Source organism: Equus przewalskii, chromosome 4, assembly GCF_037783145.1.
Source record: "Equus przewalskii isolate Varuska chromosome 4, EquPr2, whole genome shotgun sequence".
Lineage (NCBI taxonomy): Eukaryota > Metazoa > Chordata > Mammalia > Perissodactyla > Equidae > Equus > Equus przewalskii.
Genome location: NC_091834.1, coordinates 108,120,984 through 108,136,239, shown reverse-complemented (window position 1 = coordinate 108,136,239; position 15,256 = coordinate 108,120,984). Strand labels below are relative to the sequence as shown.

General features: G+C 40.9%; 1 protein-coding gene across 2 annotated transcripts in view; it reads left to right on the top strand.

The window, feature by feature from the left end:
- Window positions 1-15,256, top strand: part of ESYT2 (extended synaptotagmin 2) — a 92,089-nt gene that overhangs the window by 34,777 nt on the left and 42,056 nt on the right. For both annotated transcript variants that reach the window (XM_070618121.1, XM_070618120.1), the window contains exons 2-6: window positions 1,646-1,687; window positions 2,549-2,683; window positions 5,766-5,842; window positions 9,932-10,004; window positions 10,245-10,334. In XM_070618121.1, the coding sequence (XP_070474222.1) occupies window positions 1,646-1,687; window positions 2,549-2,683; window positions 5,766-5,842; window positions 9,932-10,004; window positions 10,245-10,334 (417 nt within the window). The remainder of the gene's footprint in view (window positions 1-1,645; window positions 1,688-2,548; window positions 2,684-5,765; window positions 5,843-9,931; window positions 10,005-10,244; window positions 10,335-15,256) is intronic.

Sequence of the window (15,256 nt, the reverse complement as noted above, 5' to 3'; positions counted from 1 at the left end):
ACTTAGAAGAACCTATTTCACTTCACTCTCGTGCACCCTCATGAACCAAGCAAATTCAAGGCTTCACCTCCTGTGGTGTAAGGGCATAGGCCTGCTCAGGCAGGTGGACACAGGGAACAGATGGAACTTGCTGTGGCCTCTCGCATGGAGCAGTGTGGCCTCGACAGCCATGAGGACAGTGGCCTCTCTCTGACTAGGAATTGGCTGCTGCTGGGCCCCATTCTGTGGTTTGTTCTTAGGGGCCCAGGAGGAGGGGTGGGCTTGGTTCTCCAAGAACCATCTTCTTAAGGGACCCTCCCCCCATTCCCCCGGCAGTAGTACTATTCCCTGGCCAGCTCCTCTCAGCCAGAGCATGGGCAGAAGCTTGTCTTTTATTGGTGGCAGTACGTGGGTTACTTAGGAAAGTAAGTGTGGCAGTTCCAGAAACCAGAACATTTCTCTGACCACATCACCAGTACGAAAGTGTCCTGTGACCAAGCAAAAATGTGGTCTACACAATGTTAGTGTGACGTGTATGCTCTTCTTTCTTTGAGGGGCAAGGGAGTACATAACTTTTCTCAGAGGAGAACTCTCTACCCAAAAGAGCTTTAGTCTTCCTCTGCAAGGGGGTTTTATTTTTAACAGCAAAGAAAATACTTTCACCTTTTTTCCAGGTAGGTTTCTTTGTAGCTCTACAAACACTTATTTTCTCCAGTATTACAGGCCCTACTCGTGTATAACTGAAGTTGTAATACTCCTTTGGGAGAAGGTGGGAGACTGTCTAGAGAGGAGCCAAATGTGGGCAAGTATCTGCTGGCTGGTTTGGGCCAAAAGAGAAAAGCAGAAGGGAAGGTGGACTTTTGAGGCTTTGAGTCTAGGTCTCTAGGATATATGATGACAGTGCTAATGATGGAATGGAAAAGAAATTCTATTAAAAAGGAGGAGGTCTATTTGGAGCACTCTTTATGCTGTTCTGGACACCACTGAACATTGCTCTGGACAGTGGGGCGGTAGAGAAGGGCCTGTGGCCTTTGGTGACGTTAGACTTTTCTGGCCCAAAGTGTTCTTAGAATGTAAAGAGCCATTGCCACCTGTTCCAGCCTCCCTCCTCAGAGGCCTCAGAGCAGGGTGTTTTAAAGAAGCATTATGTGAACAATAGACACACAGGAAGAATACTAAGTGGCCCTTTTTTTCGTTAGTGCCATCAGGTTGATTCTAACCCCTGGCACCCCTGTGCACAGCAGAGCGGAACCCTGCCCTGTCCCTCTGTGCCATCCTCTCACCTTCCAGCGTTGTATCAATGTTCTGCTGCTAAATCACAGGGTTTTTATGGACCATTTTTTCAGAAGTGGGTGGCCAGGTCCTTCTTCCTAGTCTCTCTAGTCTGGAAGCTCTGCTGAAACCTGTCTACCATGGGTGACCCTGCTGGTGCTTGAAATACTGGAAGCAGAGCTTTCAGCATCACAGCAACACGCAGCCCCTATAGTATGACAGCCTACAGATGGGTGGTGTGGTTCCTTGACCAGGACACAAATCCGGACTGCAGTGGGGAGAGCACCAAATCTTAACCACTAGACCATGAGGGCTGGCTCCTAAATGGCCTACATGACATTTTATATAGTTGTCAGGAGTCACTAAGTCATCTGTGTGTGTGTTTTTCTCTTAGGTTCATTTTCCAGACACTGAAAGAGCAGAATGGCTAAATAAGGTAAGAATAGAATATACTAAACACCAGATATCAGTGGGCTAGAGGATGAGATGCCATCTTTCCATATTTGGGAATTGAAATGTTGACAACATGGGAACTCATTTGGACTTAGTGGATTTGGCTTCTGCTCCCGAAAGAACTCAATCATAACTGATAGGTTAACTTTCCTTTTCTAAACAGTGAAAACTGTCTTTGACATGAGAAAGTTAATGATGTATTCACAGTTGTATCTTTGGCCTTGTGTCTTCTCTCCTGATCAGCTAGTGCTCAAATCTATTTTATAATAATAATAAGTGAAAACTTTGGTAACATTATGGAGAGGGAATTAACTCCCAAGAAACCTACTAATAGATAATAATCATTTATTTTTTTAGAAAAAGGTTATGTTTTTAGATCAGTGTACTTTGAAGTAGATCTCTTTCATCTCTATATTTTATATATCCTTAGAGCTATATAGTAAAAACTGATGTAGATAATGATTACCTTACAGCACTGGAAGTTAGTTCATCATTAAAGAAAACTCATTAATGTTTATTAAGATCTATACAGTTTTAGAAAGTTTTTCCTAATAAGTTGAAACCACAAGATTTTCGTATCTTGTAGCAATCATGAAATGTGTTTATAAGCTTAAAGAGAATATTTTACCAAAATAACTAATTCCTGCAACTATTGGTTAATCAATAATCTATTGTAATACATTTTTGAAATTTAGATCGTGTTGATTTTGTATAACAAAAAGCACCCTCTCTTTAGTGATCAAAAATTCTGGTAAACTATAATACAGGCATAATTTTTCATGATGACTTAAGTACATTATGTATTACAACATTTTGTTTAACATGAGTTCTTTCTCCTTTCCAGACTGTAAAACATATGTGGCCTTTTATTTGCCAATTTATAGAGAAGTTGTTTCGAGAAACCATAGAACCAGCTGTGCGGGGAGCAAACACCCACCTTAGCACCTTTAGTTTCACGAAAGTTGACATGGGTCAGCAGGTCAGTTCTTCTTAAGTATCTTTACTTGTGCACACAATAGGATTGCTGTGAAAACTCTTAAACTACTTCAAATTATTTTCTAGAGAAAATTGTTCCCTAGGAAGTTCGGGTGGGTTGTCTGCAGCTCCCCTGAGGTTCTGCCTCCCACATGGGATGCCCTCTGCTGGTCTGTCAGTCAGGGAGTCCTCATCCTGCCCTCATCCGTCCACTGTGCTCTTCTGGCCAGTTTAGGTCTATTGGGTGGTTTCCCTTCGTTCCAACGTGTCTTTCTACCTCACATTCTTCTGTCAGAATTACCTGTTTTCCACAATCCATGCTATTAGAAATGGAGTCTATGTGAATTCACACTAAAGCTTCAGTAGTTGAAAACAAGCTTAAGGTGTTTAGCCCTCCAGACTTTTAAAAACTATTGAGAACTCCAGTGCCAGCCTTTTAGGCATCGTAGTAATGACATACGTGAAGGAAAAGATGGATTTTGTTATTGGAATCCTCCTATATACAAAGGAAAACTCCTAGTTCCTAATATTACTTCTAGTGAAAGCCTCAAGACTATATCCAAATTAGTTGATCAGGGGCTGGCCCCATGGCCGAGTGGTTAAGTTTGCACCCTCTGCTTTGGCGGCCCAGGGTTTTGCTGGTTCGGATCCTGGGTGTGGACATGGTACCGTTCATCAGGACACCCTGAGGCGGCATCCCACATGCCACAACTAGAAGGACCCACAACTAAAATATACAACTATGTACTGGGGAGATTTGGGGAGAAAAAGCAGGTAATAAATAAATAAATAAATAGATCATGGCAAGTTTCCCTGTTTATTTTTTTAAGTCAGTGTTTATAATAATTAGCAACAAAGGTAGCATTTTCTTTTATTGACGTATAATTAACATATAGCATTATATTAGTTTCCAAGGTGACACTATTTTCTATGCCTAATAAAAATTCAGAGTGCAGTAGTACTTTTAAACATACACACCCACACAGTTTACACCCGTTTGGTACATGTACGGCAGAGCCAGAAAACACCTCACCATACACTGTGTTCAGATGTCTTTGCTTCAGCCCATCAGGGTTTTAATAAATGTGGCTGAGGAGTGTCTGACCTGGTTGCTGTGTTGTGTTTGTCACCCCAGGTGAGTGTCAGTGCCCCCAGGCTCATTCCCATCCCACACCCTCCAGTCCCTGGGTCACCTTCCCCCATCAAAGGCGACATTCTGCATGCAGAGAATGCTCTGTCTCATCTCCGATTACTCAGAACCTGGGTCTCCAGTGCAGGCACATGCATTGCACTTAGCTGTGTTGTGCAGGTGATTTTTCCTCTTGGCTGTGAGGTCTCCACATATGTTACAAGCCAGGACTGTGGCCATCCTGTTGTTGGAGTGCACAAGTGCCTGCCCAGGAGGCCCCTGTGACACTTACCTTCAATATTTACTTTACCTTCTGTAACTAAAATGATAACAACAGATGGGGAAGCACAATTACAGGTTAGGATACTGTGTGACTATGGAACAGGGGCTGCACACTTTCTGGAAAGGGCCAGATGGTAAATATTTCAGCTTTTGATGGCCACATGCCTTTGAGGCATGTTTTTCTTCTGCCCCTCCCACCTCTTCTTTTACAACCCTTTAAAAATGTAAAAACCATTCTTAGCCAAAGGCCAGATTTAGCCCGCAGGCCCCTAATGTAAGGTATGTTCATGTTTGTGGAGATTGAGAATTCTAACCCCAGCTGGATTTGTTTTAGGAAGAATTACATTCATGTCCTATTACATGCACTTGGATTTTCATGCTAACTAAATAAGATCATCATTGGAGAGCAGGAGAATATTAAGAGGAGTGCTGATTCAGTAAAGGTAGCTTGGCATTATTATTAACTGGAGTGACGTCTTACAAGAGCAGGTAAACTTGAGCTATATGATGAAGGAACAGCTGAGCAGGGTGTGCACAGCCCTGAGCAGGGCATCTTGTCCGCTTCATGTGCTGGCTGCGTCCCTTGGGTAGCTGGCTTCCATTGCCCTCAGGTCTTTGTCTTTCAGTCGTCGGGAGTGAGGTGGGCCTCCCGCTTCTCCTAATGTAACATGTCGTCTAAGTGGAAGAAAGGAGGATTATCTAATGCAAACATTTAAACTAGTCACTACATCACCTATGCCCCATTTCCACTTACTGATGTAGTGAGTTGACTGTGTTCTCTAAGTCTGTACATGTCTGAGCTAGTATCATCAGGGAAGAGCCCGGGAACCTGGCATAGTAGGAAATGAAGACTCTCAAATAAAGACTTAGAGTTTAATCCTACAGCTAGTTGAGGGGTAAGATTGCAGGACACCCAAACTGTCAGAGTAAACACTAGTTCTCTAAAGATTGGGTATTTTTCAGCTTGAGTTTTTAATGCTTAGGTGTGGTGTTGAGAACTTTCTTAGAAGGGATCTCAAATTGATAAATGGGAGAAGGTTTTGAGCAATGTTGTAACTGGACCCTTGAAATATAACATTTGTTAAAATCTGTGTTTTCTTTTTACAGAGTAATTTGATTCTGACCCTGTATCATGTATTAGGTGTTGAAATTATACTTACAGCTAGTATTTTTGATTCACTCAAAAGCCTCATTTTTGTGAAAATCTTAAGTGCAAAATTACAAGACATTAAAGAAAAAATGAAAGGAAGTTATATTTCGAACAATGTAGTAAGGATGGAATAGAAGGAAAGGATCAGAAAATTGGAAGAGAAAGAAGGGCTAAGGGCTTGGACAGGAGCAAAACTGCATCACACGTGAGCTGACAAAGCAGGTCTTCTGTCACTAAGAACTCACTGTGCGCCAGGCAGTGCCTGACTTCCTTACGTTCCTCATGTCCTTTAATTTTGCTGTAATCTCATGCAAGAGATACCATTATTACCCATATTTTACATATGAGACTGAGGAACAAAGGTTAATAACTTGCTGAAAGTCAACAGCTAGTGTGCTGTGAAAGCAGTATTCTAACTCTCATAGCCTGATGCTAACACTCACTCTCTTCATCTCTACGTGCTATTATAGGGTTTGATTTTTCTTACCCTCCCTTCATTTTAAATTAAGCCACTTCTTGTTTCAGCCTCTCAGGATCAATGGTGTTAAGGTGTATACCGAAAATGTGGACAAAAGGCAAATTATTATGGACCTTCAGATTAGGTAAGTTTTTATTTGTATCATAGTTAATGACATAGAATGTCACTTAGCTATACCCATAAGGTGGAGGATATAATGAGCACACTTCTTACCTACTGTTTTTGTGGAATTTGACTAAATTGTTGAAGACCCAAATTTATTTACTTTCTGGATCTCAGTTCCTAATAGCCTAGAAAACTGCTAGTCATAAAACATGTTATGAATAAAAGAATAAATAAAAGAAATTAAATAAATAAAAGAAATTAAAGGCCGTACAAGAAAACTACAGACTCATATCCCTTGTGAACATGGATGTCAATCCTCAACAAAATACTAGAAAACTGATTTCAGCAACATATTAAAAGGATTATACGCCATTACGAAGTAGGATTTATTCCGGGATTTATTCCCAGGATTCAAGGATTGTACAACATTTGAAAATCAGTGTGATACACCACGTTAATAGAGTGAAGGGAAAAAACACATGATCATCTCAGTTGATACATTTGACCAAAAAAAGCATTTGACAAAATTCAGCACTCTTCCCTGATAAAAACACTCAGCAAACTATGAACAGAAGGAAGCTACTTCAGCATAATAAAAGACATATATGAGAAACTCATATATAGTCAGTGTTAAAAGACTGAAAGCTTTTCCTCTAAGATCAGGAACAAGACAGGGATGCCCGATTTCACCACTTCTATTCAACATGGTACCGGAAGTTCTTGCCAGATCAATTAGGTAGGAAGAAAAAGAAAGAAAAGGAAATTATCTCTGTTTACAGATGATCTGATCTTATATGTAAGAAACCCTAAAAGATTCCACCAAAAAAACCTCATAGAACTAATGAACAAATTCAGTAAAGTAGCAGGAAACAAAATCAACACAAAAGAAATTAATTACATTCTATACACTGACAATGAACAATTCAAAAAGGAAATTAAGAAAACAATTTCATTTACAATAGAATCAAAAAGAATAAAATGCTTAGTAATTAACTTAACCAAGTAGATGAAAGACTTGTACAATGAAAACTATAAAACAGTGCTGTGAGAAATTAAACAAGACATAGATAAATGGAAAGACATCCCATGTTCATGGATTAGAAGGCTTAATATTGTTAAATGTCAACACTAAAAGCAATCTGTAGATTCAGTGTGATCCATATAAACATATATTTGATAAGGGATCGATATGCAGGATATATAGAGAACTCCTCCAACTCAACAGCAAAAAACCCAATTAAAAATGGGTAAAGGACTTGAATAGACATTTCTCCAAAGCAGACATACAAATGGACAATAGTCACCTGAAAAGATGCTCAACCTCACTAATAATCATGGAACTGCAAATCAGAACTACAATGAGATACCACCTTGCACCCGTTGAATGGTTCCTATCAAGAAAACAGAAATCAACAACTGTTGCTAGGCATGTGGAGAAGTTGGAGCCCTTGTGTACTGTTGGTGGGAATGTAAAATGGTGCAGCTGCTGTGGAAAGCAGTATAGAGGTCCCTCAGAAAATTAAACATAGGACTACCGTGTGACCCAGCAATTCCACTTTTGGATATACACCCAAAAGAATTGAAAACAAGGTCTCAAGAGAAACATTCGTCCCTGCTTATCTGCAGTTACACTTTCCATAGTTTCAGTTACCCATGGTCAACTATGGTCCAAAAATATTAAGTGGAAAATTCCAGAAGTAAACAATTCATAAGTTTTAAGTTGCATGTCATTCTGAGTATCATGATGAAATCTTGTGCTGTCCCTCCCAGGACAGGAGTCATCCCTTTGTCCAGTGGATCCATGCTACATATACCACCCACCCATTAGTTACTTAGTAGCCCACTCAGTTAACAGATCGACTGTCACAGTATCACAGTGCTTGTGTTCAAGTAACCCTTATTTTACTGAATAATGGCCCAAAAGCACAAGAGTAATGTTGTTGGCAATTTGGATATGCTTCCTGCATCCCCTGTGAGCCTAATAACATAGCTTTGTACGCAGTGACTGCTGAAATGTGTTGACTTAGGACACAGCTCAGAGTGTTTCTTTTTTTTTATCCTTGAGTAAGAATCATTTTATTTTATAATGTCTTTGAGCTTGTAAAGTATGTTAATATAGTCAATGTACAGAGTTGATACAAATTACCTTTATTTTAGAAAGGCGCATAGAACGTCTATAATGATCTATTATGGAAAAATCTGCATCTTTAAAATAGTTGGTACTACTGCAAAAACTGTTGGCATCAATAGAATAAAAGAGAAAGCCCCACTTATGTCTTCACTTCAGCTGTGCCCTAGAAGGACTGTCCACCAGGCTGGTCATGAGCATCATGAAGATGGAAACCTTGTTTTCTTGTTCCAGCACTGAGGGAAGATTTCATACGCATTAAGTGAGCATTTGGATGAGTCAGCTCCTGGACGCCATTTTGGAGATGCTGCCTGGCCTTTGTGGATTTAGCAGTCATATCAACATTTGCAAATTATGCTGCTCAGATATTTATGTCTCTAGAAAAAATCTGCATTCTACTTTTTTTGTATGTTCCAGACAAGGACCTTAACTAATGGGCAGTAGAGATGGGGAAGGAGTAATTGAAAGATATTAGGAAATAAAAAAGATCAAGTCTTAGAGTGAAGAAAGGGAAAATTTTGAGGTAGTTTTGTAACAGGATATTGGTGATTTTACCAACTAGATAGAGAATCATGCTCGATGAGAAGAATCTGTAGGTATTTGCTTTAACACCAAGACAATAAATACCAGAAGAATTTCATCCTAGGTGCTTTTTGTTAGTGTTCTGTTCATGTGCTAAGACACTCTCTTTCCAGCATTTATCAAACTGCCCCCAGACATTCTCAGGCAGGAGCACAATGTCCTGCTTCCAGAATCGAGGGTGGGAGTCAAATCATACAGACCCCACTCAAAATATAGTTGACCTTCCATAGTCATATTAAAAATAGATGCAAGCCTTACATTCAGCATCACACTATGTTCATGTTTGTTTTTTATTAGTAATTTAAATGTCTTGGGAGTGCAAACTGGCGCAGCCAGTATGGAAAGCAGTATGGAGTATCCTCAAAAAATTAAGAATAGATCTACCATACGATCCAGCTATCCCACTGCTGGGTGTTTATTCAAAGAACTTGAAAACACAAAGGCATAAAGATACCTGCACCCCTGTGTTCATTGCAGCATTGTTCACTATAGCCAAGACTTGGAAGCAACCTAGGTGCCCATCAAGGGACGAATGGATAAAGAAGATGTGGTATATATACACAGTGGAATACTACTCAGCCATAAGAAATGATGAAATCCGGCCATTTGTGACAACATGGATGGTCTTTGAGGGTATTATGCTGAGTGAAATAAGTTAGAGGGAGAAAGTCAAATACCGTATGATCTCACTCATAGGTAGAAGATAAAAACAACGATAAACACACACATAGCAATGGAGATTGGATTGGTGGTTACCATAAGGGGAGGGGGTGGGGGCCAAAAGGGATGATTAAGCTCACATGTGAGGGGATGGACTATAATTAGTTTTTGGGTGGTGAACATGATGTAATCTACACAGAATTAGAAATATATTACAGTGTACATCTGAAAGCTATATATTGTTGTAATCCAATGTTACTGCAATTAAACAAAAGTTAAAAAAATAATAATTTAAATGACTTAATCGTTGAGTAAAATTGATGCCCCAAACAGGTGCATCATTTCTAACCTTTGACATCACAGAGCCCTGTAGCGCACTGATAGTTTTTTCATGACTGAGGAGCATGGGCACAGAATTTACTTGTGATGAAATATAATCTAAACTTTATATATTAAACAAACATAGTCTTTATAAAACAAATGGAAACTACATTCCATCAAGAGCCTGTTCCAGAAGTTGCACCTTGGAAGTGACATTTATAATGGGCCCTAAGCCCACTCAGCAGGCCTCCCATCAGTGTGGCTGTGTCGCATCTGGTGGCAGTGACGCTGTAACCTGGCAGTAAAAGACTTTGCCTCCACTCTGGTCTTGGTTGCTTTATATCATTTTATTCAGATTTTATACTTGCAGGTCTGTGGTGATGAAGAGAATGTAATCCAGAACTCTTTCTTTGCTAGTTTTGTAGGAAATTGTGAGATTGATTTGGAGATCAAGCGATATTTTTGTAGAGCGGGTGTGCAAAGTATACAGGTAAGGTTTTTTTACACTTCTGTCTTCTAAAATTTTCTGTGCTCTATTCAAAAAAAATTGTGAAGTTTTTATTAACTCAGAATTTCTTTGAAGTTAAGTTTTTGTTTGTAGGTTATACATGAGGAAAACCTGTAGTCAAATGCTCAGAAGTCGCTAAGACAATCCTACATCCTCTTTGCATCGGTCAGTGGTTTCTGGAATTGTTTTCTGTTACATGTTTCGGTTTCCGTTTGAATTTAGATCCATGGCACAATGCGGGTGATCCTGGAACCATTGATTGGAGACATGCCCTTGGTGGGAGCGTTGTCTGTCTTCTTTCTTAGGAAGCCAGTAAGTCAATGTTTATTTTGTTCTTGTCTTCCCACTCACTGACAAGAATATGTACATAACGAAGAGTATATAAAGTGCAGAAAGAGTTCTCTCCTTAACTCACTCTTTTCCCTTTCTGATGCATGAATCCTATGAGTGTTTTCATACCTTTTTGTGCCTTAATGGAGGGTTCATCTCTTTTGGTAGACAACTTTTCTTCTTGATTATAAAAATAGTATATTTGTTACAGAACATTTGAAAATCTAGACTTTTTTAAAAGTGTAGGCTGTACCTTGCCATTCAGCACCTATCACTGAGTATGATTTATAGATATTTGCTCATTTGATCCTCATAGCTCTGTAGATACATACTGTCTCAGTGTTGTTGTGCTCACCAGGAACTGAGAGTCTAATCTGTTTTAGTCGTTCCTATATAGACACCCCTTCACCTAGGCTCCTCCCCTTGCCTGACTCCTCCTCCTCCTCCTCCTCCCCCCTCCCTTCCCTGGGCTCCTCCTCCCAGGCTCGTCCCCTCACCGAGCCTCCTCCCCCTCACCTGGTGGCTCCTTTCCTGCAAAGCTCCTCACCTAGGCTTCTGCAATCTCTGATAGGCTTCCTGCCTTGGCCCTGTCCTCAGTAGACTTCACCACCAGTGTATCTTCCCAAGGTGAAATCTGACCCACCAGAGGTTGTCTCTCACTTGCAGACAATCATCGTGGTCTAGGTGGGGTCTCTCCAGCCTCATTTCCTGGCACTGCCCCATGAGCATCTTGAGTTCCAGCAACAGGGAAGAATTACAGTCAGGCCTTTGTGTTATCCTTTCCTGGGACACAGGTGGTCAGGTTTCCTCCTTGCTCCCATGGCACCCGTATAGTCCTGTGGGGTGTAGCACACTTCTCATTAACTCTTTGAAAGCCACAACTATATCTGTCCCAACACCTTTGAGTAAATGTCTGATGGATCAATTCATCTTTTTCTCAAATGTCTCTTCACAATATGCCATTTTTGTACCATTAATATCAGGTATAGTTTAAAATGGGAATATTAGTTTGTATAATTTGATTCAAATAACTTAATACAATTTATTGTTCTTGGGTTTTTAAAGTATGTGTTTGTCTAAACCAAACTACAGGTGGCCTTTTTTTTGTATAAAAACACAAGAAAAATTAACTGTCATCACTTTCTATTGCCACTAAAATTATTATTCTCATTTGCTTTTTTTGCTTATAATGGGCTTATTTTGAGTGTATTTTAACTACACAAAACATGGTAAAATTCAAAAGCTATTAAGGAACCTCTTTGTTAAATTTTAATATATTAAAATTTTGAGAAGAGATCCATAAAAGGTTTTAAATTCATGGATTCTTTTTTACATACAAGTTATTTAAAAGCCAGTATGTGTAAGAAACTTCCTTCATTAATGAGTATAAAAAACTAATCTTTAGCAAATTGCTAAGTACTTTTAACTTATAGGGAATTTTTAACAATTTAAAAAAAAGCCTGGGGCCAGCCCAGGGGTGCAGCAGTTCAGTTCGCACATTCTGCTTCAGCGGCCTGGGGTTCGCTGGTTCGGATCCCGGGTGCGGACCTATGCACGGCTTGCCGTGCTGTGGCAGGCGTCCCACATGTAAAGTAGAGGAAGATGGGCACAGATGTTAGCTCGGGGCCAGGCTTCCTCAGCAAAAAGAGGAGGATTGACAGCAGATGTTAGCTCAGGGCTAATCTTCCTCAAAGAAAAAATAAAAGCCTGGGGTTTTTTTCAGTTCAGAATGTAACAAAATCCAAATCTTTAAATCTTCCTCCAAAGTTAGTAATACTCTTCCTTAGTATGGATCTCCCATAGGTGTATTTACTTTAAAAGTAACCTTATAATAATAACTTCCAAGTGAAATGTTAATGCTGAGAAAAGAAGGATGAGTCTGAAAAGTTCAGAATCATTCATTTCCTTATATGGTGAGTAAAGTCACTAAACATATGCTTCAGAGAAGGGAATTTTTTTCAGTTACTTTCAACTGGAAAATATGAGAATAGAATTCACTGCTGACTGCCAAGTAATTCTTCCTCACTGCAGTGAAAAATACAGCTATAAAGATTTTGAGGGTTTTTGACTATTCGGATGATTTAGAAGCATAGTGCCACAGACACTTATGGAAACCTTTACACATTATTTTTCTGCTTGTTGGTTTGTTTAGATTAGTTTTGATAATGTGCTCCTTGTTAAAAAAACTAAACTAAAAATTTCTAAAGTGATGAACTTTTGGAGCACAGTATAATATGATGGTTAAATGACAGTCTTGGGTGTCATAAACCTGGTTTTGCACTCCTGGTTCTTTCTCTTCTTACTGTGTGGTTTGAATAACTTATTTAATTTCTCTAAGCCTCTGTTTCCCCATCTGCAACATGGGAATTACACTAACACCTCCCTCATAGGATTAAATGTGAAGATTAAATAACAGTGGATGTAAAACACTTAGTACCAAGCTGGCACATAGTAAGTCCTCAGATTTTTAAGAAATTAAATATTTTCCTAACGTAGGTTTAGCATTCTGGTGGAGTCCTGACACCAGAGATCAAGTATTGGTAAGCACAAAAGCTTGGATGAAACTTCTGGTAAGAACCAGGACAAAAGCTTGGATGAAGATTCTGATAAGAACCAGAACAAGTCAGTGTCTGCCCTTGGGTGTGTCCCAGGGAATGGGTGGCCCCACACCCAGGCTAAATTGCCTCTGGCATGCACACTCGTATGGTGTTTCTGAATCCTTAGGTCTTTTTTAGATCTGTCCCAGGAGTATGGATTAGACTAGAGTGAAGCCAGGAGGTCTTTTCCAGAACTTCTCCAGGAGATGGTCTGAGTTGCTCTGAGTGTGTTTATGCTAAGGAGGTCCTCCCAGCCAGCAGAGGACATGCCTCCTGAGTCTTTGAACTGCGGATTATCTTTCTTCATCTGTAAAATGGAAATAACATCTTCCTTTTAGAGTAACTGTGAGAAAAAATTGAATCCTGTTAGCCAGGACTCCAGCAATTGAAGTACCTTAGGCAAAGGAGGGAAAAAATGAAAGGTTTTACTTAAAAATAAACATAGCGTATATTGATATCTCATTAAATCTGTGCAGGAGTTGCAGTTCAGTGTCAGGAACAGACTGGAATGAGGAATTCGAGAGCCACTGTGACTGTCTCCCACCCATGCCTGTGATGCCTTTGCTCCATTCTCTCTCTCTCAGACCAGCTTCCTCTGGTCCCTTAATCCACATGCCAGAAACATAGCTTACAGCACTCCCAAGAGGCAGGGAGTCTTCCTCTCTTCCCTTCATCCTTCTTCTCCCTACCCAGCTGGGTCAGACCAGCCAGGAGTAGGAAAGTTGCAGCGTTTGTTAAGGCTCCCAGAAGCCAACTCCTACAACCCTGCGTAAAAGGCAGCAGTGAGGTGGAGAGGCAGGACTGTGCAGACAGACTGAAGAGGATCCCAAACTTAGACCACACGTGAAGCCACCAGGAAGCTTTGGGGATATTTATCCTGTCAGGTGTTTTCTGAGTTTCTGGGATCTATGGTTTGATATCTTTCATTATTTTGGACTGTCTTGCTCCACCCCCAGTGGTGGGGACAGGGGAGCTGTCTGTCATCCTTTCCGTCCTGGGTCTCGGGCCTGGTGCTCTTTCAGTAACCCTACACCCTCTCTTTGCCTGTGTCTTTCGTGGGTCTTGTGCAGGAGAGAGTTTGCACACTCACCCCCAGCACTGTGGGATCTCTAATGGTCTGGGCCTGTGACTGTGTCCTACCCTCCCCAAGGCATAGAGGGTATTTTCTCTTTTCCTCTCCACCAGATGCAATGGGCCTTCCCCTGTGCTTGCTTCCCCAGTGGCTTCTGTTCCTTATGGTGGAAGGTGGGGCTGTGTCTTTCTTGCAGCAGCTGCCCCTCACCAGCCTCAGCCCTACAGGAAGTGTTCTCCCTGGTCTCCAGTGTTTGCAGCGACCACATACTGCTCGGTTCACCAATTGGATTACACGTGCCCTGTGTCTGTGGATTTCAAAGGGTTTATTTTGGCTCACGCACACTTGGTCTTTAGCAGTTAGGATCTAGCTAGAGTCATCTCACCTGCCCTGTAGTGGCCTCGTCCTCCCCTTGGAGCTGCCTTTAAGGAAGGGTTTCAGGCAGGCTGGTGGCCCTGTCACTTCCGCCCTCCCATGTGTTCAAGAGTGATGCTCTTTCCAGTTTTCTACATCCCAGTTGGTAGCTGGAAGTCCCAGGAGCTTTAAAACATAAAAACACTCTTGACCTTTACCACCAGCCCAAATTGACTAATTCAAAAACTCTGGAAAAGGGTGGGAGCCACAAGTCTGTATTTTTACCAGACCTCCCAGGTGATTATATTCTGTGACCCCTGGAACTTAATGCACTTAGGATACCCAGCATGTAGCAAGTGCTGGTATAAACAGTTGCTGTTGTTGAACTATAAATTTTATTACATCCATCACACAGTGCATTATGGAAACACAGAGAGAAGGGCATGTCTGTGCTTTTCATGAAATGCATGGATATGTTCACAGCCCACTTGAAAGGTGACCACATTACTCCTTCCGTTTCTTATAGAAGAGCTGTAGCAGCCCACAGAGGTGATTTCCTGTCCTCTGGACACCTTTCACTAGCTCTTCAGTTTCCCAGAGCAGAGACTTTAGTCATCCAGATGGGGTGGTTGAGGGGGGCGTGAGCGGTACTAACTTTAGTGGCTTTTCCAAAGCTGTGGCTTATCCTTTCCCTTCTCAGGTGTTCCTCCCTGTGTCCCTGTTCAGACTTTGCAGACTGAGTTTTCACACCTCTCTCTCTCACACACACACACGCTCATTCTCTCACTCATACCCATTCTCACACTCACACACTTTACACACTTGTGGTCATACATTCACTTACTCTCACACATACACACTTGTTCTCATACACATTCTCA